We start from the raw sequence: 27708 nt of genomic DNA on the forward strand, positions 1-27708 counted from the left end.
AAGCTTTAGGTCAAAACATATTCACTGTCTAATTATAAAGAATTTGAGAATGAGAAAGTGCACGGTTAACATGTTAGTTGTTATTAGCGTTACCATTACAGTGAAACTCCACTCTGGTCTCAAAGTTGTGAAAAGTGCTTATAAACTCATTCCAAGGAACAATCAGACAGCTCAGAATGCATAAGGTAAGTGAGGAACACCTAAAAAAAATATATATATCTATTCAGTAACGTTTAGGAACTGGGCCCTGAGGAGAATGCATTCAAAACGCAGCTCTAGGTTGTTTATGAGGTGGTAAAAACATTATAACATGATTAAAATATCCAGAAAGTTGACCTGTCACAATCTAGGACCTATAAAACAGTTACAAATATAAACTTAAACAAATCAAAGAATCTAGACATATAAATACATCTTTCAATCAAGAGAAACCTTCTGAATTTAAAGAACAAATATGGTGCATTCTCCTCCTTGGGGTCCCACTGGAGGAGCTGGAGGAAGTGTCTGGGATGTGGGAAGTCTGGGAGTCCCTGCTTAGACTGCTGCCCCCACGACCCGGCCCCCGAATAAGCGGAAGAAGATGAATGGACGATGCATTCTTCTGGCTTTTATTCCCTTTCAAACATGCTTTTGGTCACAGTGGGATAAGTACTTCACATGTTTTAACTTAAAATTGAATTGAAAGCCGTATCTCTGGGAATGCTATGCTAATAGAGCCATGCTTTTGTTGTGAACACACTTTGATCGCAGGATGAGTCTGGTGATGGTTTATGGACTTAAAAACTGTGTAGAAGTCCGGAGTTTTATCTATGATGCAACAAAACAGGCAAAATGCAAACAGAGCAGTTTTGAGTGCTGAAAGTAGACAACTTTAGAATAAATTAATTAATGGAACAAACAAAGCAAAATACAACTCGAGATATCTTTTTGATGAGGGGACAGTTCATTAATAACATGGTTAAAAGGTCAAAAAAAGCCAGTTGTGATCTTTACGTCATTTGAACTCATAATTCCTTTTTTGCAGTGCACACTTTACCTGCTGCAGCCTTATGTTTGGCCACAATGTCAAACACTAAATAAACTCTATACATCTCCATATAACATCAACATATGCACAAATCATTTCAAAAATCATATACACCAACACTGCAAAAATCCATTTGGCCTCCGTCCTGCTCGAGTCCCTGTCATCCAAAACGTCTTAAAAATAAACAATACACAATATAATAACTTTTCAAATGTGCAAAAATCTTTCACTGTAGCTATGATAAAGCCATTGGTCGTAGAATGAGGCGCCATCTTGAGCCTGTCTGAAGCAGTTGTCAATGAAATCGCGTATTCGTTATAAATAAAATGTTTTTTTGTTGTTGTTGTCACTCCAGTCCGAAGCCCTCTGCGTTGGAGATGGCGATGGTTAGCTTGTGTTTGAGCTCCTTCCTGGTGCGGTAAGGAGGCAGGCAGATCTGGTTAAAACAGGTGTGAGAGATCGGCAACCTGCAAGAGACCACAATGAGTGTTCATGTTAGTCATTCAGTGAGGCAGAGCAGAGCAGTTACTGCAGTTTTAATCATGCTTACACTAGAATCGACTAAAGAATTGGGATATATTAAAATCTGCACTGGCTTTTAAAATATTAATATGAAACTATACAAATAAAGGTTAAAAAGTAATTTCTTTCCCTATAAGGATTTACCTTTGACCCAACATACAGAGTATTGATGATCCAAATACAAGAGATATTACAAAACTACCTTTACAACTGATTAAAATGACAGCGCTAATAATGTTTTACAGGATCACCACACAGGAGACCACACAGGCCTGTAGCATACACTGTAGTGCAGGTCCTCATGTGTGAGCTCCTCACAACATGACCCTGGTCTGACCTGACCCATTTAATGTTAATGTCCCTTATCTCCTGCTCTACGTTTGGATAAAGACTCTTTTATAAACATGCCTTGAGAATGCCCCTCTATAAAACTGTATTTAAACTTAACACAGGGTAGTTACTGTTGCACTTGCTGTAACTACTCTATATTACACTGTGTACATGTTTTGGATCTTATGCAGCATGTTTGGGTTATGTCTTATTATCACAGTGAGTTAAGTTGACATCGGTTTTATAACATTGTTTTCTTGCTGGACCCAAACATGGACTTTATCTGGTGACATACCAGTCCGTGGAGACGTCGATCTTGGACACCTTGAAGTTGAGGTGGGCCATGCCCCCCACAGGCACACGGTCACTGCCTGTGGTGAAGTGAAGCAGCTTCTTCTGCAGCTCCAGAGGAAAGGCCAGCACCACGTCCCAGAAGCACCTGCACCAGAGCACACATATACAGCTCAAACATGTGCGAGCATCACACTGAGCCTGAACTGTATTACCATGTTTAACCCCGAAACCTCCAGAACGTGATAGACACACATATGTGATATTAAATGACTATCGAGTCTGAGGATTTAGAAAATGTATAATATGTCTTTACTGTTTCAAAGTAGGGCCTGACAGTGAGACACAAAGTACAAGAAGGATTCTCACAGAGGCACATCTCCCATAGAACTAACCCTATATCTACTGTTCGAGGTTCTAATGTTTGGTGGAGCCTTCTGCTCAGGAAAAGTCAGTTTGATTAGATTGCACTGACACTGCTGAATAACAATAATAACAGAGCTTGTGTGGAGGGGATAAAGGCACATAGCAAACAGAATGTGGTCGTCTGCAGCAGCCTGTGTTCAGCCTCTGACCCTATAAGCTGTTTGCCGGTTTCCCACCGCTGTGTCATGAGTGTGAAAGCGTAAAAGCACTTCCTGTTCTACTCACGTAGACAGCGCTGCGTCCTTTGACCTTTTGACCTGTACTATTCTGTGCACACTGCTCTATGCTGCGGCTGCTTCAACTTCCTGTTCACTCTATATTTGCATTTTGCAGGTTTGTAAGTATACAAGGGCTGCACATTTTCAATTATGATCAGATTTGCAGTATTTATTGTTTTTTTATTGTTTATGCTATGATATAGGTTTAAAAAGTAGCAGAGTAAGTAGAGTAGAGAAGAGAAGTAGTGTTAGGTCTCACATACCCTGTAACACAGGTACAGATGATTCTTTAGCTAAATAAATCCATTATTGACAATTATTTCTACATATATTGATGTCCAAAATGTTACTACAGTATTTTCAAATGTGTTAAGAATATGTTACATGTAAAAAATATTAAACCATTCCAAGTAAAAACACTAGTTGAGAAACACTGGTCCAAAGTACAGGCACAAGATTTTTCAAAACATGAGATATTCTGTCTTTTGCAGAAAACATTCTATTGTCTAAATTATTGCAACATTCATGATTTGATAATTGTGCCGTGACTTAAACTGTGATTTTCATATGATATATAGTGCAGCCCTAAAATATACCGTTTTATCCTAAATAAACTTCAAATGTATGTCACTTGAAATAAAATGGTAGTTTATCTAGAGTTCATTCAGTGTTGCTTTTCATTGCATAATTCATTCATTTCCCACACACGGTGAAAACTACTACTGTCGTCACAGCTGCCCTGGGGGTGTGGCTGTCAATCAACGCCAACGGCCTCTCCAGCCACAGCTTATTACTCACTCACAAACCTCAGTCATACAGAGGCACACAAGGACACAACAGGAAGCACAGAGCTAGGTCTGCACCACCAAGCTCCCTGTTAAAAGAAGAACACTCTCTAGTAGGGCTGGAACTGACAGTTATTTTACTGACTGAATATATTTTAGAAATTACTTTTTGGTTAATGAATTAGTAATTTCAATCTTAAAACTGTAGAATGTGAGAAAAATTATGTTGCTTGAGGAATATTTACTAGCTGAAACATTTTACTCATGTAATTTTGCGCAAGTACAGATTAATGATCCTAGAAAAATACTCAAGTAAGAGCAAAATCATGTAAGAGTAAAATCAAGTAAGGGTAAAAATCAAGTAAAAATAAAAGTATTGTGGAGCCCAGGCACACAGTATGAGCAGTGCTGACCTGACAGTGCAGTCGGTCTTGCTGTATCCCTCGTACTGTGCGGCCTTTTGCAGAGCGCTCATGTCCAGCTCTGGACTACCACACACCAGCATCTCCACCTCCTCAGGCCTCAGCAGCTGTAGGAACATGATACATGGGGTTAACAGTCAGTAAACTTTATTTATACAACACTTTTCTCAGACATATAGTCAGAAGGAGCTTCACATCAAAAAGAAGTGTGCAGCAAAATGCAGTTAAAGCAGCTCTGGTTGAGACACAAAGTTCAATGAAGTAAGTCTTTATCTGCGTTTTTAAGGCATCTACGAGTCCAGAGAACAAAGGGAGAGAGGAAGTTTCTTCTAGAGCTGAGGGGCGACATCAGCAGGTCTTGCCCAGAGGACATGAGGCTCCAAGCTCAACTATAAGGTTTGATTATGTCTGCTATCAAACCTTAGCAGACCTAAACACACCTGTCAGGCCCTGACCATGTAGGGCCCACAGGAGGAAACGCTCATTTTTTCATCTATGTGTTTTCTGTGGTCTCTTTACATACAAGCTTTAATGTGGGAACAACGAAACTGTCCACTCTGCACCACAACATGTTTTAATGTTTCATTTTTTCAGTCATAAGGGACATTATAAATTCAAAATACACTTTTCTCCCATAGAGAGATAAGGATCACCTCTTAAAGTAGAACTTGCACATCTCAAACTTTACAGTTTTGTACTTGACTTAATTTTGCTTAATTTTGACAAAACATACAGAGGGATTTTTTTAGCATCTAATTCTAAGTCTGATTTATCAAAGTTTAAATTTTTAGTTGATAAAAGTTAAATAAATGAAATGAATTTTTATGCAATTTTTCAGTGAGATTTACTTTACACAAATACTAAATAAGATCCTAAATCCCCTCTGTGTATTTTTAGTATCTAATATTCTTAAGAAATTTAAACCTGGCTCCATCTATTTTTGAGACTTGTGTCCCAAAAATGGTCAATTTGATCCAGTTTTGCACATAACAGCTTTATTTATTTATGAAAACATTCGATTTTTCACTACATTTTTGTGAGTAAACTACAGAAGAAGTTTCAAATTGACATCTCTAAAATTTATATTTTTCCTGTTCACCTGCAGTGTCCCTGGAGGCCTCAGTGAAGCGCTTTTAGAAAAGGTGTGATATGACCCCTCCTATTTGTGCGGGTCAAGAGCCTGAAATTTGAGCAAAACTGTAGGACAACTCTCTCTTGTCGAGGCTGGTGAAAAGATAAAAGATAAAAGCATGGATTGTTGGTTCTTCTGTAAATTCCAGAGATCTAAGCCGCTGGAAGAAACAAGATTTTTATTGTAGTTTCGCATAATGCTCAAGGGACATGGCCTCATCAAAAAACTTTCTTATTTTGGATTTTGCAGAAGAGCTAAGTTGTGCTGTTGGCTTTATGTGGGGCAACAATGAGAGTCTCAGTTTCCTCTGTACAAAGTGTCATCCGAGCAGCAGTGAGACCACACAGAGATGGTATCTTGCTTCTGAAGCATAACCATGGAGCTTTGGAGAGAGGGCACAAGTTTTAACCAGGAAAAAAAATCTACAGTTGACATGAGTGTTAAAAAAGTATATCTTTAATGCGACAAGCAGGTGACCCCACCAGGCCAAGGTACAGGTCAGATCTGAGGAGAGGCGAACCTGCTCATAGTAAGAATCTTTCTAAGAGCTACTGCAATACATCACCAAGGAGACAAGCAGGTGTTGGACCCATACCAGAAAAGTTACATGGTGCATATTTAAGTACATTTTATAACATGCAGTTTCACATGGAGAGAACAGTCCCACAGTCTGCTTGTCATGGAGAGGCATAAGCGTGTGCAGACTTGAGAGGTACAGAAATGTTACGTAACTATTATAAGACTGCTATTATGACAGATGTTTCTTTTTGTGCCAAGAGGACACGGCACAAACTGTGATTACACTCTCATTTAGGCAGTAACTGAGTTTGGAGTCTTTTAAAATAATATAAACTGGGGAGATTTAAATAAAATTGCCAGATCAGCAGAGTTAATCGGCCATCTAGTCCTGACCAAGACTACCCGGAGATGACTCATTTTGCGGTGGGGGTCCTGAGTTGTTCAAATGGTTCTTTTTGGAGGTACAATACATTAAATTATGCAAAATGTACTTTTCAGAGCTTTTAACCGTGGATAGCTGTTTCTCCTTTCTCCTCTCAATGTTGTATTTGTAGTGATTCATGAATGTTTGATCAATATTTAACTGCGCAACCAATCAATCCTCATTTTCTCCACCTCAGGTACACGCTCACTGCTCTTTATTTAGGCTACTTCGTTTTCCAATTTTATTTTCTTAATCAATGATACACATAGGATTTGGCAGTGTTGTGTATTCATTTTGGCTGTTTTAGATGGATTTTCCAATTTAAAATGTGCAAATTATAACATAATGATCCACGGGTGTCATAGACTATAATTACATAACAGCACAATAGGTCTTCGTTAAAAGTTTAGGAACTCCTGCACTAATCTCTATTAAAAGACAATGTAATCCCTGAGCCCAGTGCAGGCTGCCTCTTACCTAACCCTGTTTACTTGCATAAGACTATTTACAAACAGTGCATGGGAAGTCCCGCCCCTCGATGACCTCACTGACTCATCCACGCCAGCTTAATGCAACGTTGACTTTTGCTAAGTCACGTCAGCAGCTTTGTGGTGAAAACCAGCGTGTGTCAATACAGGAGGCAGAGGAAAGGGAACTAATGATTTGACTCAATTAAAAGGAATATTATTTTAGACCAGTGTCTGGGTCAAATGCAGTGGGGTAAGCTAGCTGGAAAGTTTGTGTCACAACTCTACAGAGGGAAAGGAACTAATGATAATTTTACTGTCCTTGACTGGAAGCTGGAGTGCTCTCAAACCAAACAGGCCTCACCTGACCTTAGAGAAGACCTGGATACAGAAATATTAGTTCAACAGAGCAAAGGCAGACTCATCAAACTATTAATTGGGACAAAAACTTTTAATTAATATTAATATTTAAATTTTAATAATAATAATAATAATAATGCCTTACACTTGTAATGCACTTTACAGGCTTGTCAAAGCCTCTCAAAGCGCTACACTATAGTCATTATTCATTCATTTCCACACTTGGTGATGGTAAACTACTGTTGTAACCACAGCTGCCCTGGGGCAGACTGACGGAAGCGAGGCTGCCAATCTGCACCATCGGTAATGCACAAAAGTACACATATATATATATATATATAAAATACAGGAATACAAAATAATCCTATGTGCGCTCTGTCACACGCACACACGCCCCCACACACGCTCTCACACACACGCACACACACACACAATTGTCTAAACGTTTATTGTCAAACACTATTAGGCCTATTATTAGTGTTTTCAAATTGGACTGGGATAAATGGGGCAAACATAAACAGTCAAACAAGGAGAAAAGTAAATGCTGATATAAAAATCATGCTGTTTTGAAATATTTTAAAGTCGATTTTATATGTCTAGGTCGAATGCAGTGTGTTAGTTGGTGCACACTGTCACATGACTCATACTGAGGAATCTGATTACCAAATTTGGTTAAAACTTGGATGAGGCAATAATAGGCCTATAGCATTCATATCATGTATCCAACAATGCAACATGTATAAAATGAAGTTAAAATCACCATTACATATATATTTTTAAGTTATGTTTGAGTCAAATGTCTTAGCTTGTGTCAGCTTAACCTGGAGTTTGAGCCTAATTTTGGTGAAAACCTGCATGAGGTAATTTTATCAGTCAAAAGAAAAAATAAACTAGCCTATCTTATGTTTTGAAATAAAAGGCACATTTTTATTTGTTTGAGTCAAATAAGGTTGTGTTAGCTAGCTTGTCAGTTTACATAGGAATCCAATTACCCAATTGTGGTGAAATCTGGATGAGATAAAAAAAATAAAATAAATAAATAAATAAAGGCCTATCTAAAGAAAGTCAAAAAGAACAAAAAATACAATCTAACTTATGAAACAAAAGGCAAACGTGTTCTTCTTCTTCTTCTTCTTATTATTATTAAAGTTATGTTTGTGTCAAATGCTGTTGTGTTTGCTAGCTTAACTGTTAGATAACATAAGTCACTGATGACCTGACTGTGGTGAAGACCTGGATGAGAACATATCAGCGAAAAAAATAAAATGAAAACAAAATAAAACACAGTTATTGTTATTTTTTATAGCCTAAGTTATGTTTGAGTCAAATGTGATTGTGTTAGCTAGCTTATCAGATAACTTAAGAATCTGATTAATTGATCCTAATTGTGGTAAAATCCTGGATAGGGCAATATTATCAGTCAAAATAAATAAATAAACTATGTATCTTAACCTTAAATAAAAGGCACCATTTATTATTTTATGAACGGGGCGGCGCCAGACACTTTTAGCTGGGGGAGCTGAGGGGTGCTAAGGTCTTCAATATGGGTGCTCCCTTAATATGTTACTTTAGAGCCTTTTAACAATGTGAACCCCCCCACCCCCTCCCATGTTTGCTCTGCTGTTTTAAACCAGTTTAAATGTAGTTAGCGCCGTCTAGTTATGTATAAAAGCTAATATAGAATTTTTTTTATTGGAGTCTGATTTTGAACAACATTTTTAGTGGTATGAACGTGGGGGAGCTATGGGGGGGCATTGACCATTCTAGGGGAGCCTGGTGCCCCCTCAAGCCCCCTCTGTGGCACTGCCCCTGTTTATGAGTGATGTTTGAGTCTAATGCAGTTGTGTTAGCTAGCTCACTACAGAACTTAAGAATATGATTTCCTATTTGTGGCGAAAACCTTGATGAGGCAACATTATCAGACAAGATGAAACAAATCTTATGAAACAAAAGTCGTAATTTTTTGCTTTTTTAAATAGTTTATGTTGGAGTCAGATGCGGTTCCTGCGGTGAAAACCTGGATGAGGCAATATTATCATTCAACAAAAAACAGAAACAATGTATCTAATGAAATAAAATTCATAACTTTTCTTTTTAGTGAACTTATGTGCAGTTGTCCGGCTTGTCAGATCACACAGGACTCTGACTACCCAATTTTGGTGAAAAGCTGGATGAAGAAGTATCAGTCAAAAGAAAAAAAAAACTTATGAAACATTTATTGTGCTTGTGTCTGCTATTCACTTTATTTTGGAAGTTGCCTTAGGCGCCACCATCGTGATTCAGGTTGTATTATTTTGCATGGGGCTGCTGATCATGACAGTAAATAAGTTCTACAGAGACAACAGGGTCAATCTACTTTATATCAGATTTTAGTGGCAAAACTTTTCCCAGATTCTCCATTGTAATGAATGAGATTCAGCTTAAGCGGAAGTGTCACAGCATTTGTGACTTTGTAGCATTCAGAAGCAAAAGTTGGTGGGGTGGAATAAGGTTAATATAGTTAAAATCCATGACAACCAATATTAATGTAAAACGACTTTATAAAAGAAAGAAGTCCGCAGTCATCACTACAAAGTGTCAGCACCTCTGATGGTTAGCTGTAGATCATGCCAGTGAGTAGCAGATTTGTACAAAAAAGACTACGCGATGCTGCCAAATCCTCTGCCGATAACCAATTAAGAACATAAAGTTGGAGAACAAAGTGCGTACGTCACAGTGGGCGTGTGGGGTAAAAACAGGGACAGATCGTCAAAATGGTGTCTTGGTGAAAATAACCAATTGAAAATTACTCAAACATGCACAAATCACTCCAAAATTTAACTTTGAGTGAGTAAATGGTGAGGAGAGACCACTATAACATAGTTAAAAGCTCTCAAAGGTCACATTTGCAGAGTAGGTCTGCAGTTGTGTTAGCTAGTGTGTCAGATCACCACAGTCATAATTCACTATTTGATAAATTGTGTGGTTGTGTTAGATTGTCACATCACACCGGAAACCTCATTATGTCATTTTGGTGAAAACCTGAATGACGCAATATTGCCAGTCAAAAAAGCAGAGCAAGAGAAACTCATGACTGATGAAATAAACTCCATTTAATCTGAACAGTTCTAGAAAATGCTTAAAATGCGGGTCAGATGTGGTTATGCTCGCTGGCTGCGGTGCTGTCAGATTAAACAGAACTCTGCTAGTCTGACCTTGTGATGTAATCATCAAAATAATCCTACATGCACTCGGGCTCTGTCACATGCACGCTCACAAGCACACACGCACATATACACACCCACACACACAGGGCGGGGTGTGATGCAACTAGCGTGGTCATCCATGGTGTACGTGACAGAGGCATTGTGAGCACCCAAACAAACAGCTATGGGCCTGTTCATATCTGTCCCATGACTGGTAATACATGCCTATGCTGTGTGATAACAGTGACATACGCCTTCATAAAACTAATGTAGGTGTCCCCAAGCAGGTCAAGTTACAAGCCAACTCTGTGGAGTGTAGGCATGGGACGATTTTGAAATTTGATGTCGTGATTATCAGGGCCAAAAGAATTGTGATTAATTATGTCACGATAATGATTAAAGTTGCTGATGCTTTAAAAATGTAAAGGACCTTAGTAATTATTAATGTTATGAATGAGTCCCATGTTTCTTTGCTATCAGCGAAAACAAGTACAGTCATAACAGTTAAGTTTAATGCCATACTGTGGAACTCTTTGAGCAATACAGTGAAAAAAAGATGCATTTTTTATTGTGATGCAAAACTCCACTCTGGCAAGTTGTGCAAGTTCAAGTTGTGAAAAGCTCTTATAAACTCATTGTGGAGAATAATTAGTATGTTCAGAATGCATAAGGTACCGTATTTTCCGCACTATAAGGCGCATCGGAATATAAGGCGCACCTTCAATGAATGGCCTATTTTAAAACAAATTTCATATATAGGGCGCACCGCATTATAAGGCGCATAGAATATAAACTACTGTAGTAGCTGGGGTTGTGTTACGCATCCACGAGATGGAGCTGCGCTGAAGGGAATGTCAACAAAACAGTCAGATAAGTCAGTCAAACTCACAAAACAAGTTAATGCATCACAATATAGTAACTCTCGAAATAGTGCAACGTAATAACAATAACTCAACGTTGTTCAAACGTTAATGTCCAATGTACAATATCTCTCAGCCTTGTTAAGTTGTAAACACGTGAAAGAAACACGTAAAGCCTCACTTTTTCAGTTCATTCCTCATTCACGAATCAGTCGAGTTCTTCCTCTTCAGTGTCTGAGTTGAACAGTTGGCCGAGCTCATTCAAAGTGCCCGATTCCGTCTCGTCAAAATCGCCATTATCCGTGTCGCTGCTGTTGTCTAACAGTTCAGTGACAATTCCTGCCTTCGTGAAGCTCGGACCACAGTTGAGACTGATATATCAGCCCAGGCATCCGCGATCCATTGGCAGATTGTGGCGTATGTCGCTCAGCGCTGTCTCCCCGTCTCCCCGTTATCCCTATAGCGTCGGATCCTATCATCGCAGATACAGCGGGTTGCGGACTTTCCAGCAGCGTAACTCCGCGCCCGGTCGTGCTCTCACGTAAATTCAAACGGCGTCTCAAAGCGGAGACACGGGGCTATCTAAATATTTTACCGTCATTACTGTAATCTGCCTCTGTTGTCCTGAAGGTGACGAATGAGAGCGCGGGGCTGCGGGGATTTTCCCAGTCATTTATTCGACGCGTAAAAGAACAAATACGGATGGATGTGTAAAATAGAAGTAGTTGTGTGAAAAAATGCAGCAAATGCTGATACTTCGTTTAACATGATTTTTATGGCTAAAAAATAATAAAAGTCTAGGTCTAGGTGAGCTATACTGGCCCATAGTGTGCTCAGTCCTTAAAGGGTTATTACCGCTATTACTTCAGCGACGCCTCCTGACTACGGGTGTCATAATTGACCAATATTGATCCATATATAAGGCGCATCGGATTATAAGGCGCACTGTGGGTTTTTGAGAAAATTAAAGGCTTTTAGGTGCGCCTTATAGTGCGGAAAATACGGTAAGTGAGGAATAACTTTGGACAACTGCAAATCAGGTACAACACCTTTAATGCCATGCAGCGGAAAATTCCAGGCAAAGTATTGACATCACCATGGAGACAAGCTGACAAAAGGTAACATAGCGCACCTTACACACATTCACGTCCTATTCTAATCCACTACTGTTTCCCTCACACTGCCCCCTAGCTGAGGATGGTGGGGTTTGACTCTGGTGCTGCTAAAGCCAGAGCCAGGGCAGGATTTGCTTACTAACGCTTCTCAGAAACCAGAACTGGCGTAATTACACAGAATCATATGTACACTTTCACTTTCACTTTGAGAGGGCACAGTGGCTGGCTCTGCTGCAGTCCAAGCTATTTTAGGCTCCGGAAAATACTTTACTATTGTCCTCTGCATTTGACCCATCTCTTAATGCATCCTGTCAGCAGTGATGAGTGACTGGAATGTGCTTCGCTAGAGGAAGGAGATGCATTAAATAAGGGATTGTATCATCATTTTGGACATATAAAACAAGCTATTAAAGGTCCTATATTACACAAAATGTACTCATGTGAGCTTTATGTTGTAATGCATTTACCTCCTCAAAAACATACCTGGAGTTGTGTTTTGTTTCATTCACACATGTTTGAGTAACCCTATGTCATGAGCCTGTCTACATCTCCAAAGCTCAAAATGCAGCCAATCATGAATCAGTGCTAGTGCAGCCTCTGCAGCTCAGGGAGTGAATTCTGGAGGTTTCACACAAGGCCTGTCCATAAACTATACCACATATATACACCAACTGAGCTGCTGTTACCCACATAAACTTGTTTTATAATAATTCTTGACAATTTGTCAGTCAATAATAACAATAATAATAATAATTGAATTAATCTGAATTTCCCAGGCCTAAAATAAGGCTGGATATGTCTGCACTTTTCCACAGCCTGTTACACATGTTATGAAGTGTTTTTGATGGTCACATTTGTCTGGCGCTGTAAACACACCAAATATCTCATGTAATTATGGGGTCATCTGATTACTTATGTGTTATGTGATGGCTCTGGATGTGTAGAAGTAGCTGGTGTCCCTGTGTGTCTCTGTGTGTCTCTGGTGCAGGTGGGTGTATCCCGGTGCTGTGAGTCCAGCATAAAAACATGCAGAGGACAGGGCAGATCTGTATCTCTGAGCTAACACCAAACATCTGATAAAGAAGCACAGCTGAAGCCACTTTAGGCTAATCTGTGCTCACCCTCCAGGACACTCACCCCCAAACCTGATCAAATGAACTTAGAAAATACAATGAAAAAGAGAAGCAGCTACTTTTAATGTGAAACGACACAAAATGTGGTGTTAAGTACAACAGGCAAAATTACACAGAGTCAAACAGATCTAAAATTCCACATTATATCTATATGTATCACCTTTTAGTTTAGTTGATTTTGAACAATATGGATAAAAAATTCATTTTATACAAAGGTGCACTATGTAACTTTTGGTAGAGGCTCCACTACCGACTTGTTTCCATGGACATGTCAACATTTTACTTCTATGGGGTATTAACTGCTAACACAAAACATATTTAGATCACCATATTGTATTATTGTTTTGAAAATGCTTTATTCGTGTTTATGTTTTTTAAGTTTCACGTTCGTTTTTGATGCTCTGAGGCTCACCACCCTTTGCTCTCTGTGTTGAGTCACACCCCCTTCAGAGCACTATCACAACACAATCAGCACACACCCCACTAATGAAACTACTGCACATCACATCGGGTTTGTCAAGTTGCTGTGTACAGTTTTGTATCATGTTTTTGTATTTTTATGGAGAAGGTGTGTGTGTACATGTGTGTGTGGATGCATGCGTGTGTGTGAGAGTACCATGAGAGCATCGGACGCACACACGCTGTGGAAGCCGTGGTAGAAGGCCGCAAACTGTTTGTACATGCACTTGTTCAGCAGGAAGTCCACGTACAGCTGCACATACTCTGCACACACACACAGAGAGGGGGACAACGTTTTTTACATAGAAAACTTGAAATTCAGTTTATGTTATATTCTGCAGACTCAAGTTACAAGAGAAGACTGAGGAATGTTACACTACGTTACCAGTAAAGTTTGGACATACTTTCACAGGTACACAGATTTTTTCATGTGACACTTTTACTCGAGTAACTTTTTACCTTTCTATTTGTACTTTTACTGAACAAAACTGAGTACTTCTTCCACCACTGCCCACCTGGTACTGTACTATTGTTCGTAGCGACTATTTGCCAGTATGATCTTACCTATAAGACCACTGTAACTTCCACATCGTCTCTATAAAATGTAAATAAAATGCTCCGAGCCTGCTCACCTCTGCGGTTATGTTTGGTCACTGGGATCTTGTCTCCTCCAGGCTTCAGGTTAAATGCTTTGACGACGCCCATCTCCTCCTGAAACACCTGCACAAGAATACACAGAAAAATATACCACTCCTGTTACTCTCTGTATGAAAGAGTTTAAAAGATCAGAAAAGATCATCAACTGTTACATATATATTTCACTGATGGACATAAGTAAATACTGCATTTTAAAAATTCATTTAAAAATCCATACATTGGTGTTAGCGTTAACGAGTTAGACAGACAATACACAAAAGGGACATAACGGCTCATAATGATGTAAAGAAGTAAATACAAACAGGTCAATTTCACTTTAAAATGTTAAGATAAATCCCAGTGCTTCAAGTCAAATGTAAAATGGATTCTGGTTGAGAGCCGAAACGTCTTGTGTCCAGATGACCACCGTTGAAACCGTCTATACAGCGTTAGTATCGTAGCCTAGGTCAAAGTTCAGGGGTTATAAGTGCACCGCTGTAGACGATTCAAGACTAAAGGAGCTTGTAATTCAAATGGTTTTAATTCATACTAGGTGGCCGTTATAGTGAAGTAGGACGACAAAAATCCTACATGTTGTTTGGTGTGTGATGTAAACAGAGCAGATATAGACTACGTGCGCAGGAGGGGTCAGCGGGTGCGTGTGGGGAGCATGCCTGGGTCTATAACTCTCTCACTTAGGGTTCAAATAACACACATACACATGGACATAGTGTTTCCTCTGTACACCACACTGCCACCACATCGTTACCTCGACCTAACCCTAACTTCTAATGGAGCTGCATTAAAAAAGAACACGCTCATTGTTGTTAGCATTACCATGACCGTGAACTCCACTCTGGCCTCTGAAAGTTGTCAAACGCACTTATAAACTCATCGTGGTGAATAATTAGGATGCGCAGAATGCAAATGTGAGGAACTAGTTCTCTTTTTCACATTCTAAGACAGTAAAAATCAGGTACAACGCCTTTAATTAATTATTCAAGTAATACTGAGATTTCCTTTTTTTTTTGCAATGTACTGAGTTGAGTATATTCCGGCTTGTTCGACTCTGGCTGCAATTCACTTTACATTGAAAAATTGTCACCTCTCTCTCTGTAACTGCTGCTGTCAGACTCGTCATTTTGGTCTTAAAATGTTCGTATTAACCCGCTCTACATGATCCTGGTATTTTTATTCCACTATTGTGTTTGTAACTCAAGATATGAACATTAATAAGAGACAAATCAGAAGCCTTCTTTCCCTGACGTCGCTACCACTAGCGTTAGCAACAGGTTTGATTGAGAGTTTTGCTAAGTGCCTGCTCCCTTCTAAACCAGCAGTGTGAGCAGGAAGGGACATTACCACCAACAGCCTCACTCTGGATTGGCTCTTTGGTTGCTATGACACCAAAGAGCCAATCCAGAGCGATCGGAATTCCTAATATGGAACTTGGCTCCAAAATCACCTCTATAACTGCTCTAGTCTCGATGAGCTTCATTTGACTGGAGCCGAACGCTATCGATGACGTCACACTCACTTAGTCCTCTTCTTTATACAGTCTGTGATCACCCCCCACCACAGCCCACCCATATATAAGCACATATCAGGTAGCGTCCTAGCTCAAGTGATGGGAGCTAATTTGACACAGCATTGACTATTAAAATTCTAAACTCTTCTGTACAAGATGGCAACAGTGAGTCATCTATGGAACGTTAGCACGTGTATGAAGCTGTCAGCGAAACGCATAAGGACCTGTGGCATGTAGGTATATAGGGATGCTGGTGGAAAGTCCGCCACAAGTGCCAGCTGACAACTGCCGACTGCATGACAATTAGCAGTGGCCATTTTGAAACATTCTGTACAGGGGTGCGCTCACGTGGAGGGCTGCTCGGGACAGCGACTCGTGTCCTGGCATATTGACTATTACATGCTAGCTTATATTTGAACATTTGGTAACACTAAATAGTACCAACCTTAATTAGCCACAATGAAGTATGAAAAAAGACTATTCTTAATGAACACAGTTTATTAAGAGTTACGATTCAATCTTACTAACTATAATTAATTAATAACCTAAATCCTGACTATGTACATTTCTAGAGGTGGCATGTCACCTGCATGATGCCATGGAAACAGAAAGGTATAACCATACTTCGTAATGTTCTCATTTTATGTTTTATATGTTTTATGTCATACTGTGGAATACTACAGCCAAATGACAGTATTTCAATGGAAACAAGCAGGAGGAGGCCCTTCTCCAGGCCAAATAGAGTCAGGTTTGTGGAGATGCAAGCCTGCTCAGAATGAGGATGCATGTTTTTTAAATGTTTTTCAGTGCAATATACACAAAAAAATTGAAACAAAAAACAAAAAACATGCTTTCAATGTACTCTATTTTTGGCTCTAAACTGACTGGCCTTTGAGGAGTTATAAGCCTGAAACATTCTTGATAGACTTTTTAACTGACTACCTGCTGCTTGAATGCTAGCTTATTAAAGAGTAAGTTTACTTTCTCTTCTCTCCACAGATCTGACCTCTAACTTGGCCTGATGGCATAATTTGCTAGTCTCCATGGTATGTTTAATACCATACTGTGGAACATTCCAGGCAAAACATCTCCATTGAGATAAGCAAGTGGCGGACCCTCCACCAGAAAAAAGACATAATGCATCTTTAATGGGAGGCCTGTGTCATGTTATGTTAATGTTTATTGTCAGAAGAAACATCACAGTTGCACTATTGTATTGTATTGTTCACAATTATTGATCAGATGCAACCAAATGAGGCCAATCGAGGCAGCAGTTACAGCAACTAATCTGCAACCAGGGACCATATTTGCAAACCCAAGTGCAAAAAACAAAGAGTCAGTCAGGAGTGCTCCCTCCCCCACTATTGGTTTGGCAGGGGGCGGGTGCTTAGCAACGAGGCTGTCAGTCAACCTGTTGCTAAAGTTAGCAGGAGAGATCTCGGGGGGCCATGGTTTTTCAATAGGTCAATAGCAATCAGAGCTTGGAAGAACTGCTTCATGCTCACTTACTGTGGCACGTGGTGGCTAGCTCTCTAGCTATATCCATTTATATACAGAGGTTATACTGACACAACACCAGTACTGCACTGGTCAGGCCTGGAATCCACACTAAAGTCTGAAATAGTTTAAGGTAAACCTGAGTATTTCTGACACAGTTTCCATTGGCATTACATAATACTCAGATCAGAGAGTGTGCATTGACATTGCATAATATCCAGGTCAGGCTATTCATTGACTCAGGTCTCTGGGGAGCGCCGTAGAAGTGACTCAGTGTTGGCCTACACCAGGCTATGGGGCCAACTTAAGGAGAGATGGACTTTAAAACATCAGGCCACAGAACGAGCCCAATCTGAGCAGAGACGAGGAAGACTGAGTACAGCGGGGCAGAGAAGCCAAAAATTGTACTCAAGTAAGAGTAGTGTTACTACAAAATAATATTACTCAAGTAAACGTGCAAAGTAGTGGTCCAAGAAATTACTCAAAAGTAAAAGGAAGTAAAAGTACTACTCAAGTAACTTCAAGACTAACTGTTGGGACATAACATCTGATTTCTAAGATTTATGTTTTAAAGTGAAGGTAATTGGAAAAACAAAACATGAAATAATGCACATAATCTGGTATTTTCAAACAGACACAGAAACGAGCCAAACAAAATCAGATTTGAAGGAGCTGCACGAAACAAAAGTTCAAATAATTTCATATTGTCAACATAAATTTCAAGTCACTTTAGACTTACTCACAGTGAAAAGAGGGATTACAACTTTTAGTAAGTAAATAAGAGTACTGTTACTTCAATAAAGATGCTGCTAGAAAAGTACTCTGAAAAGTACAATTTCTTAAAACAGTTACTCAAGTAAAATGTAACGGAGTAAATATAACTGCGTACTACCCACCTCTGGTACTCCTTCATTCATTCATTTACATTCATTCATGAGTAACTTTTTAAAGACACTGTACTTGTCTGAGTAGTTTTTGGACAACGTACTTTTACTCCTACTATAATATGTAGTACAGTGTAACAGTACTCTTACTGTAAAAGTTGTGGTTCCTCTTCCCGCTGTGAGTGAGTCTAAAGTCACTTGAGCTTTGTGTCGACAATATGAAATGATCTGAACATTTGTGTTTCTTGCAGCTCCTTCCGATGTGATTTAGTTTGGCTCATTTTTGTGTCTAATTTTTGAAAATAACAGATTTTTGTGCATTATTTCATGTTTTTTTTGTTTAAAATGACAGTCATAACCAGTTACTCTTTTAGTTATTCTTACTTGAGAAGTAGTTTTCCCAAATACTTTTCCTTGAGTACTTTCTTGGACCACTACTTTGTACTTTTACTTGAGTAATATTATTTCTATGAATAAATTGTCATGCTTGACTGTATCCTCTGACGTCTTTCATTTTTATAACTGTAATTAAAGATATAGATTGCACATGAGTGTTTTGACGGCTGGGTTTATGACTTGCTAATGTGCTAACTGGAGGTATATAAAGTTTTAGCGTAGTTTTGAAGGCTTGTTGGACTTGGCATGCAGCTGCCATAACCTAAGCGTGCTAGCAGGTTTGGCGTACACACACGCTCCTGAGATTATCAGCACTCATGTGAGGATTAATCAGGTATATTTAGATCTGTGGATTATGAAATATTTAGCACGAGTGGCATTCAAAAGGGCAGTTGTTGATGGGCAGTTCATATTAGATATGCACGGGCTTCTGACTGTGTGGTGCATTGAGTAAGTTCTTGCACACCAGTGGATATAGACATTGTGTCCTGGGGCAAGACATGTCACCCATATCACCCCACTTAGTCCCTAAACATCTGTCTGTCATAAAAAAGAGTTCAAATGTTACCTGATACCTGATGTTCTTCAGGTCCTCTGACAGTGAGACCAGTGTTTTCAAATCAAACAAATCTGCACATGGATCCACAATAGTCCTGGACACATCTGTAACCTGCCTGTCCTGGTTTAGTCCTGCTTTAGTCCTGCTTTAGTCCTGGTTTCGTTCTGAATTAGTCCTGGTTTAGTTCTGAATTAGTCCTGGTTTAATCCTAAATTAGTCCTGGTGTGGTCCTGGTTTATTCCTGAATTAGTCCTGGTTAGTCCTGGTTTAGTCCTGAGTTAGTCCTGGTTCATTCCTGAATTAGTCCTGTTGTAGTCTTGGCTTAGTCCTTGCTTAGTCCTGATTTAGTACTGGTGTAGTCCTGGTGTAGTCCTGGCTAAGTCCTAGTTTAGTCCTGGTTTAGTCCTGGTTTAGTCCTGGTTTAGTCCTGGTTTAGTCCTGGTTTAGTCTTGGTTTAAGCCTGTTTAAGTCCTGCCTAAGTCCTAGTATAGTCCTGGTTTAGTCCTGGTTTAGTTCTGGGTTAGTCCTGGTGTCGTCCTGGTGTAGTCCTGGTTTAGTCCTGGTTTAAGCTTAATTTAGTCCTGGCTAAGTCCTAGTTTAGTCCTGGTTTAGTCCTGGTTCAGTCCATGGAAGTGGATCTCTCCTTGACTGTGGTTCTCCTCGGGGTTTCTGTTTTTCCCAGTGTGTTTGTTTGAGTTGTTCCTGCAGGAGGACGGTCTAAGGACAGGGGGCGCTCTGAGACAGTTCTCCAATTGCTTGTTTTCTTTTGTTTAAAGTGCCCATCTGTTATTGACCAATGTCTGTTTCACTGTTGGATTTTCTAACTTCCTGCTGTTGTGAATTTGGGCTTAAAATACATTGAACTGAATTGAAACACACCTTTGTACCAACTCATTTCCATAACAAGGTTTAAAATGACACCAAACTTTCCTCATTCCTTATTGTTTCAGCTACAACTCTCCTCTAGTCTCACAAACCCATCTCCACCACACGAGCAGAGGGAAAAAACCTACACTCCGAGCGCGCTAAACAACTACATTCAACTCATCTTTGCCCTCAAATCTTGTCAGACCACTCTCCACTCTTGTCCCAGTCTGCAGCAGGTCCAAGAACTGAATAGGTGCGACCGCAGGATACGAGGTGTTCAGGTACTTGTAGTAATTTAGCATAAACACACTTAGAACTGCTATTAAAAACACTCAACACATATCAGACCTCATACCTCCACATATCTCATATCTACATGGAGCTTTTAATATTCAGACATGGTATAAACTGCATCATTCACAATGTAGCGGATCTCCGCAGCAACAAATAAACACACTGGAGCTCTGGTAAGTTTCACTTTCATTTTAACCTGACAGACCAAAACAAAGCAGGGCCGTAGTTTGTCTGTAGTTTATTGCTGATCTAAAATGAGTGAGTACATGTACAAACACATGACTGTTTCTTACCTCGTGCAGTTGAATGCCTCTCCTAGACTGTCCCTAATGTAAATCAGACTGCACTGTTAGATGTAAGACTCGATTCACGACACCTGAATCGTAGTTCTCGGGTTTACAGCATTTTGATGAATTGGTTTAAATTGAGCTGGGGCAGTTGTGTGTTTTTCCTGGTGTGGATATAAACACAGTGACTGTTACCTGGAAGGTGAGGTAGAAGTCCTCCTCCACGTTGCCTTCATAAGAGAGCAGCTCCCCCAGACCGCGAGCCAGCTCCTGCACGCACACACACAGACACACACAAAACATCAGTACACTGCAATTGCATTTAATAATTTGAAAGCTCTGCAAAGCTCTGCATTATTAGTTAGAGTCCTAACTTTAAAGTTCAAATCATTCCATTTGAAAACAAAGGGGTCTGGTCCAGGTTTAGTTCCAGGTTAGTCCAAATTTTGTATGTAAAGAGGATAGGGAAAAAAAGGTGAGGTTTTTAAAGATAATTATTTTTGCCAATTCACATAAAAAAAATTTAAAAAAACTCTTTATGTTTATTTTTCTCTTTAAAGGTCATGTTACACAAAATTGACTCTTTAACCCATGTTATAATGTCCTCAAAAACATAAATGGAGTTCTGTTTTGTTTCATTCACACATGTTTGAGTAATCCTTTATTACTTCTTCAAAGCTCAAAATGCTCTGTTCCACCTTGTGATGTCATGAAGGGGTAGTTTCAAATTAACATACCTTTTACCTGTTCAGTACAGATCGGCAATTCCAGGGCGGAAATTATCCAAATGATTCTAGTGAAGGTGTGTGGAGTTTAAAAACACAGTGGAGCACTTGGAAGATGGAAGATGGAAGTGTTTTCTGTTTGAGGATGTAGTTTGAGGATGTGGGATTTATGTGTTGTGTGAATGAAACAAAACACAACTCCAGGTCTATTTGTGATGAGGAAACAACATCATAACATAGTGTAATACGGGCCCTTTAAAACAAATGTGTATTATTTTATTTTTTATTATCTATTTTGGTTTATGTTTATGTATAATTTTATTTATTTTTTTGCTTGTATTTGGGTCTACATTTTTGCAATATTTAATTATATTTAGTGCCTGTTTGAATCACACCGAATCCTATTTAAGACCTTTATATTTCCATAATCTCTCTTTATAGGTGCTATGCCACATTTTTGCTGTTATAAAAATGTGAAAAAAAAACAGAACTAGTTAATTTTAAAAGGTTTGCAGTGGTTTAAAGTTATTCCTCACTTACCTCATGCATTCAGAGCATCCTAATTATTCCCCATGATGAGTTTTAAAGCTCTCAGACACCAGTGCTTTCTACACAGTGGACTTATTTTGACCTCAAGAGCTGCGTATACACTATGTCAGTACTGGAGCAAGACGCATTTTGCATAACGTGGACAAAAATCGGGTACAGCACCTTTAATGTTTTTGAATGTTGTTTTTGTTTTAGCCCATATAAACCCTGGCACTAGAGCAGACATGACCCCAGACGTGCAGAACTCCTTTGGGGCCAGGCCAGCTCCACGTGTCCGATCAGGAGGTGCGCATTAGATTCCCTGCATATCCATATCATGAGCCTAAAGCACAGATGCAGATATGAATACATCGTGTCCCTGTGTGTCCCTGAGCCTCTGCAGGGGAATGTAAACAGACAGGCAGTTTATAGACGTGCTGCTCTATATGAGCCTAGTGACAGGAGCTCACATTTAATCACTGCCATAAAATTATACGATGTCAAATGTTCCATGTTTGCAGATGTTCGACGTTTATGATTCTACAAGGTTCAAATGAATGTCCTAAAGGCGGAGGTGCATAGCTTTACCTGGTACATTCCACAGTATAGTATTTAAAGCCACAGTATGTAACTTAAGCCCAAAAAAATTGCAATGAAAAACATACAAAAACATGTGTCCTCACTGTGGACTGGGGCTTGCACCTCCACAAACTCTTATCCTGACTCTTATCTGACCTGCAGCGGGCCTCCTCCAGCTCGTTTCCTTGTGTTGTTTTTTTGACTTTGATATTCCACAGTTTGCTATAAAATGATCTACAGTATCTTCATGGACAAAGTTGAAAAGATTTGAAAAAAAACCCATCAAGTTTTAACTTTCTATTTCCATGGAATTATACAGGTGACGTGCCACCTCCAAAGTGTTACAGACTGTTCCTTTAACTTCTCTGTTTCTATAGAGACAAACAGGTGATGCAACCAGGCCAAGTTACAGGTCAGATGTGTGGAAAGGCGAGGTCACTTAGAGGAAAAACTAATTGATATTTAACAAGTGATAAATTTGTTCTTACACCTGGAACTGAGAGAAACATGGGATGTAATTGTGTTCTGTAGTTCTGTTGTGTTGTTCTGTTGTGTTGTGTAGTTCTGATCTGTAGTTCTGTTGTATAGTTCTGTTGTGTAGTTCTGTTGTGTAGTCCTGTTGTGTAGTTCTGTTGTGTAGTCCTGTTGTGTAGTTCTGTTGTGTAGTTCTGTTGTGTAGTCCTGTTGTGTAGTTCTGTTGTATAGCCCTGTTGTATAGTCCTGTTGTGTAGTCCTGTTGTGTAGTTCTGTTGTGTAGTTCTGTTGTATAGTCCTGTTGTGTAGTTCTGCTCTGTTGTATAGTCCTGTTGTATAGTCCTGTTGTGTAGTCCTGTTGTGTAGTTCTGTTGTGTAGTTCTGTTGTGTAGTCCTGTTGTATAGTCCTGTTGTGTAGTCCTGTTGTGCAGTTCTGTTGTGTAGTTCTGTTGTGTAGTCCTGTTGTGTAGTTCTGTTGTGTAGTTCTGTTGTGTAGTTCTGTTGTATAGTCCTGTTTTGTAGTCCTGTTGTGTAGTTCTGCTCTGTTGTATATTCCTGTTGTGTAGTTCTGTTGTGTAGTTCTGTTGTATAGTCCTGTTGTGTAGTTCTGTTGTGTAGTCCTGTTGTGTAGTTCTGTTGTGTAGTTCTGTTGTGTAGCCCTGTTGTGTAGTTCTGTTGTGTAGTTCTGTTGTGTAGTCCTGTTGTGTAGTTCTGTTGTGTAGTTCTGTTGTATAGTCCTGTTGTGTAGTCCTGTTGTGTAGTTCTGCTCTGTTGTGTATTTCTGTTGTATATTCCTGTTGTGTAGTTCTGTTGTGTAGTCCTGTTGTGTAGTTCTGTTGTGTAGTTCTGTTGTGTAGTCCTGTTGTGTAGTTTTACAGATTTACCTGTTGAAAAGGTCAAATGATGAACCATAATTGTGCACATGACAAAACCAGTGAGCAGAGCGACAGCAGCACTTTAACTACACATTCAACAGATTGGACTCAAATGAACAGGTTAATGTAGGGACTATTGAGAATGGCCTACTTTATATAAACGAGAGATGGAGGGGGGTCACTGGTCTCAGCAGCATAGCAACAGTTGTCAAGGATCTCGGGGGAGGGGCCTATAGAAGCTCAGCTGAAATCTGAAATACCAGAGTCAAACCCGCACTGGTCCTGTTCAAACATCTTTTTTACATTTTTGAGCAATAAAAACACATGTCAATGAGTAAATGCAACATAGATGAGTTAATGCTATACTGAGGAACATTCCAGAAAAAACAAAACAAAAAAACATCTCCATGAAGACTAGCAGGTGACTGATCTTCTACAAGAGATGTTACATAGAGCATCATCTTTCCCCAGTATTTATATAACGTAAAGGCAGCTCTTGAGGTCAAAATAAGTCGGCACCTAATTAAAATCCAAAAATCAGGAAGTGTGTGTTAGCATGCTAGTTGCTGTTACTTTTATCATGACAGCAAAACTCCACTCTGGCTTCTGAAAAGTTGTGAAAAATAGGATACTCGGAGTGCCTAAGGTAAGTGAGGGAGGGATTTTAATTTGATGACAGCTCATTTATTTTTTACTTCTGTATGGGGGAAACAAGTCCAACATTTAAATGACAGTAGTTTTGATGTATTTGATGAACAAAATCAAAACATCAAGTCCCTCTAGTCATGACTTCCACATGTGGCATTTGAAAGTGTGACGCGTTCATGTGCTGTGGGTAAATGTGATCCATGCCGAGTATGTGGGACCTTCACTAACACCGGGACACTTCAGCAGCAGCTGTCTCCTCCCGGCTCGGGGTGTTCCTGTCAGGTATGTGGGGATAAGAGTTAAAGCCCACGGGCCCTTGAGCAAGATGCTGCGCTCAAAGAATGATTACACCAAATTATTTCAGGAATAAACCAGGACTAACTCTATATAAAAGGTTTTAAAGGAACTATAAGTAGCCTGCTCTCCTACAGTAAAAAAACAAAAAAACAAACTACAATCACAACAGAACCTGTGTTGCCAGCTCCTTAAAGTAGGAATAAACGCCTAAACTCCGCCCACTGCGAGTGAGGGTGGATGAGGGGCTGGGTCTAGGCATGAAAGAAACAGTGCGATTGGTTTAACAGGATCCACACTTCAAACCCCGCCCCTGCAGCCAGGTGTTTGTGATCAGAAACTCCTGGCTCTGATCAGGGCAGTCCTATGTGATGTCAACAACTACCTGAAATTGCATGTACTACTTTTTTTTTTACCATAAAGCTGCAAATTTACCTTCTTTTGCTCTAAAATTGTGAAAAAAGGACCAGGAACAGTAGACAAAGGCATTTAAACACCATATACACAGTTTAGTAGCAAAAAATGTGTTGATTTAGTTTAGTTCCACTTCAACCTGCAGATAACAGGGAGAACATGCAAACTCCTCATAAAAAGGCCCTACATGTCTGGGAATCAAACTCGGTAGCTTCTTGCTGTATGGCACAAATACTAATCACTGTCTGTGTCTGCGTTTACACAGTAACTATGAAGTGTGACCTTCAGCTGAATTCAATGTTTTATTTTTTTATTTATACACAGTGACGCACAAACCCGAGCTGGAGGCATTTGGCAACTACATCTGTTTCTCACTCGATACCACTAAAGACTGCCATATTGACAACAGATGCACCGAAATATCACGCCTATGGAAAATCATGACACTTATATTACACTTTATCTATGACTTTGAACAACATCTACTGAAAACATACATGTGCACTGTGTATGTTTTCTGGTGGAGACTAGGGTTTATTAGCTTCACAATAAAAAACTAATTGTAGTTCAATATGGGCTAGTACTCTTTGCCAAATGTAACAAAAATATGAAATTCATGCTCTTATTTTGCTCATCTTATTAAAATGAATGGGATAGAACGAGTCTCCTGGAGGGGTCTCTGTGTTTTATAATTACTGTAACTTTTCCTGTTAGCTGGAAACGTTAAAAGAGAATGAGTTATTTCAAACTGTGTGTAAATCTCCTGAGCCCTGTCCCAGCTGGTAGAAAACTGTGAGCCTGGTGCCGTGATGGTCGCCCGTGATGCCAACTGCAGCCACTAATCTGATAGAGCCCCGTTACATAAGCACCTCATAAATTTAGACTCACTCTCTCTCCCTCGCTCCCTCTCTTTTACTCTTTTCCCCTCCCCCTTAACCCCAATCCCATCTCTGTCAACTTGACCTTTTATTTCCTTACCTCTCACTCTCTCCTTTCTCCATCCTCCTCTTCGCCCACTCTCTCTCTCTCATCTTCTCATTCTGCAGTCTCTCTTTCCTCTCCTCTTTCCCGCTACTTTCTATTACACTCTCTCGCTTTCTCACATTCTCCCTGACATTTCCTGAACCCTTCTCATGTGCCATTCTCTTTCTCACCCTTCTCTCTCCCCTAGGTCTCTCCTCCCCACCCCCCATCCCCCTCTCTTTTTCTCTTCTCTCTCTCCTTCTCTCGCTCTCCTTCCTCCCCCTCTCCTCTCTTTCTGTCTGTTTTACTCTCTTCTACTCCTCCCTCCTCCTCTCTGCACACATATCCGTGGCCGTATCCGAGTGACCTTCAGCAGGGGCAGTGAAACAGCAGATCAAGTGACCACTACAGACCTGACTCAGGACTCTGACCCTCCACTTTTCCACTCTAACTTTACGATACTATACTATTTCATTTTGATTTAATTTGATTTCAATGCATTTTAATTTAATATCATTTGATTAAATTTAATTTCAGTATATTTTCTTTTAATTTAGTTTTATTTTATTTCATTTAATTGTATTTTATTTTATTTTAATGTATTTGTATTTGTATTTGATTTTATTTCAGTTATTTATTTTTATTTATTTATTATTTATTCATTTTTTATTATTACACATATTTTTATAATTTTAATTTAAATGTATTTTGGTTTCATTTGTTTGTTTGTTTAACATTATCCAGTGACTTTATACTAGTCATGCTATTTCCTGCTTTTAAATGTCATGATTCTTTGATATTATGTTTGAGTATTGATTCGAATCTGGGGAGCAATAATTTTCATAACAGCAGTTCTTATTGTAATGGTTAATATTTGGTTTAACTTGTTTCATGTTCTTAATATCGACTGGTTAAATAAATACAGAATCTTTTATTTACATGTGAACTACTGTGCAGCACTTTGTAAACTTGTCTGTTTATAAAATCCATCCATGTTCTTATGCGGGGCGAGTTGTGGCAGGCTGGGAGTCTCTGTTTAAACTGTTTATAAAATGTGGACTCAAAATAAAGGGCAATTAGCAAACTGCACAAATGATACACAATCTGTGAGCCTGACAACACTGTGTATTACATAAAACACATGAGACTTGTTCTAATCCCCAACTCAGATTAGCAAACTGGACAGGACAAGGACAGTATTGTTAATGCTGTGGCGCCCTCTGGTGGTGGGAAAGGGGCATGACAGAGATCAGGTTAGGTGGGAAAGTGTCTTGCATAGGTTAAAATGACTTGAATTCAGCAGATTAAAGGGGACATATCAACTTGTATAAAATTGAAACCATATTGGAACAGTATGCTCTCATCATTGTCTTACTCAGAGTTGTATTTTGATTGATTCATGCATGTTTCCTGCATTTGAGGTTTGAGTGTTCAGAAAACTACCATTTTCACACAGCTGGCTTATTTTGATTGAACTGCTGTTTGGCTCAAGTCTGCCAAAATAAAAAATAAAAAAGCTAACTACCAGCAGAAATGGCTCCAAACAGCTCAACATTTGACCAAAAAAACAACAACAAAACAACAA

General features: G+C 39.4%; 1 protein-coding gene across 1 annotated transcript in view; it reads right to left on the bottom strand.

The window, feature by feature from the left end:
• Positions 1-940: 940 nt before the first annotated feature.
• hectd2 (HECT domain containing 2) overlaps positions 941-27708 on the bottom strand; it is an 81015-nt gene continuing 54247 nt past the window's right edge. Inside the window, exons 17-22 of the mRNA XM_033980080.2 lie at positions 20819-20893; positions 14308-14395; positions 13833-13939; positions 4013-4128; positions 2175-2318; positions 941-1494 (exon numbers count right to left, since the gene is read on the bottom strand). Coding sequence (XP_033835971.1) covers positions 1374-1494; positions 2175-2318; positions 4013-4128; positions 13833-13939; positions 14308-14395; positions 20819-20893 — 651 coding nt within the window. The 3' untranslated portion in view covers positions 941-1373. The remainder of the gene's footprint in view (positions 1495-2174; positions 2319-4012; positions 4129-13832; positions 13940-14307; positions 14396-20818; positions 20894-27708) is intronic.

The sequence above is a fragment of the Periophthalmus magnuspinnatus genome, chromosome 15 (assembly GCF_009829125.3).
Source record: "Periophthalmus magnuspinnatus isolate fPerMag1 chromosome 15, fPerMag1.2.pri, whole genome shotgun sequence".
In the NCBI taxonomy this organism is placed as follows: domain Eukaryota; kingdom Metazoa; phylum Chordata; class Actinopteri; order Gobiiformes; family Gobiidae; genus Periophthalmus; species Periophthalmus magnuspinnatus.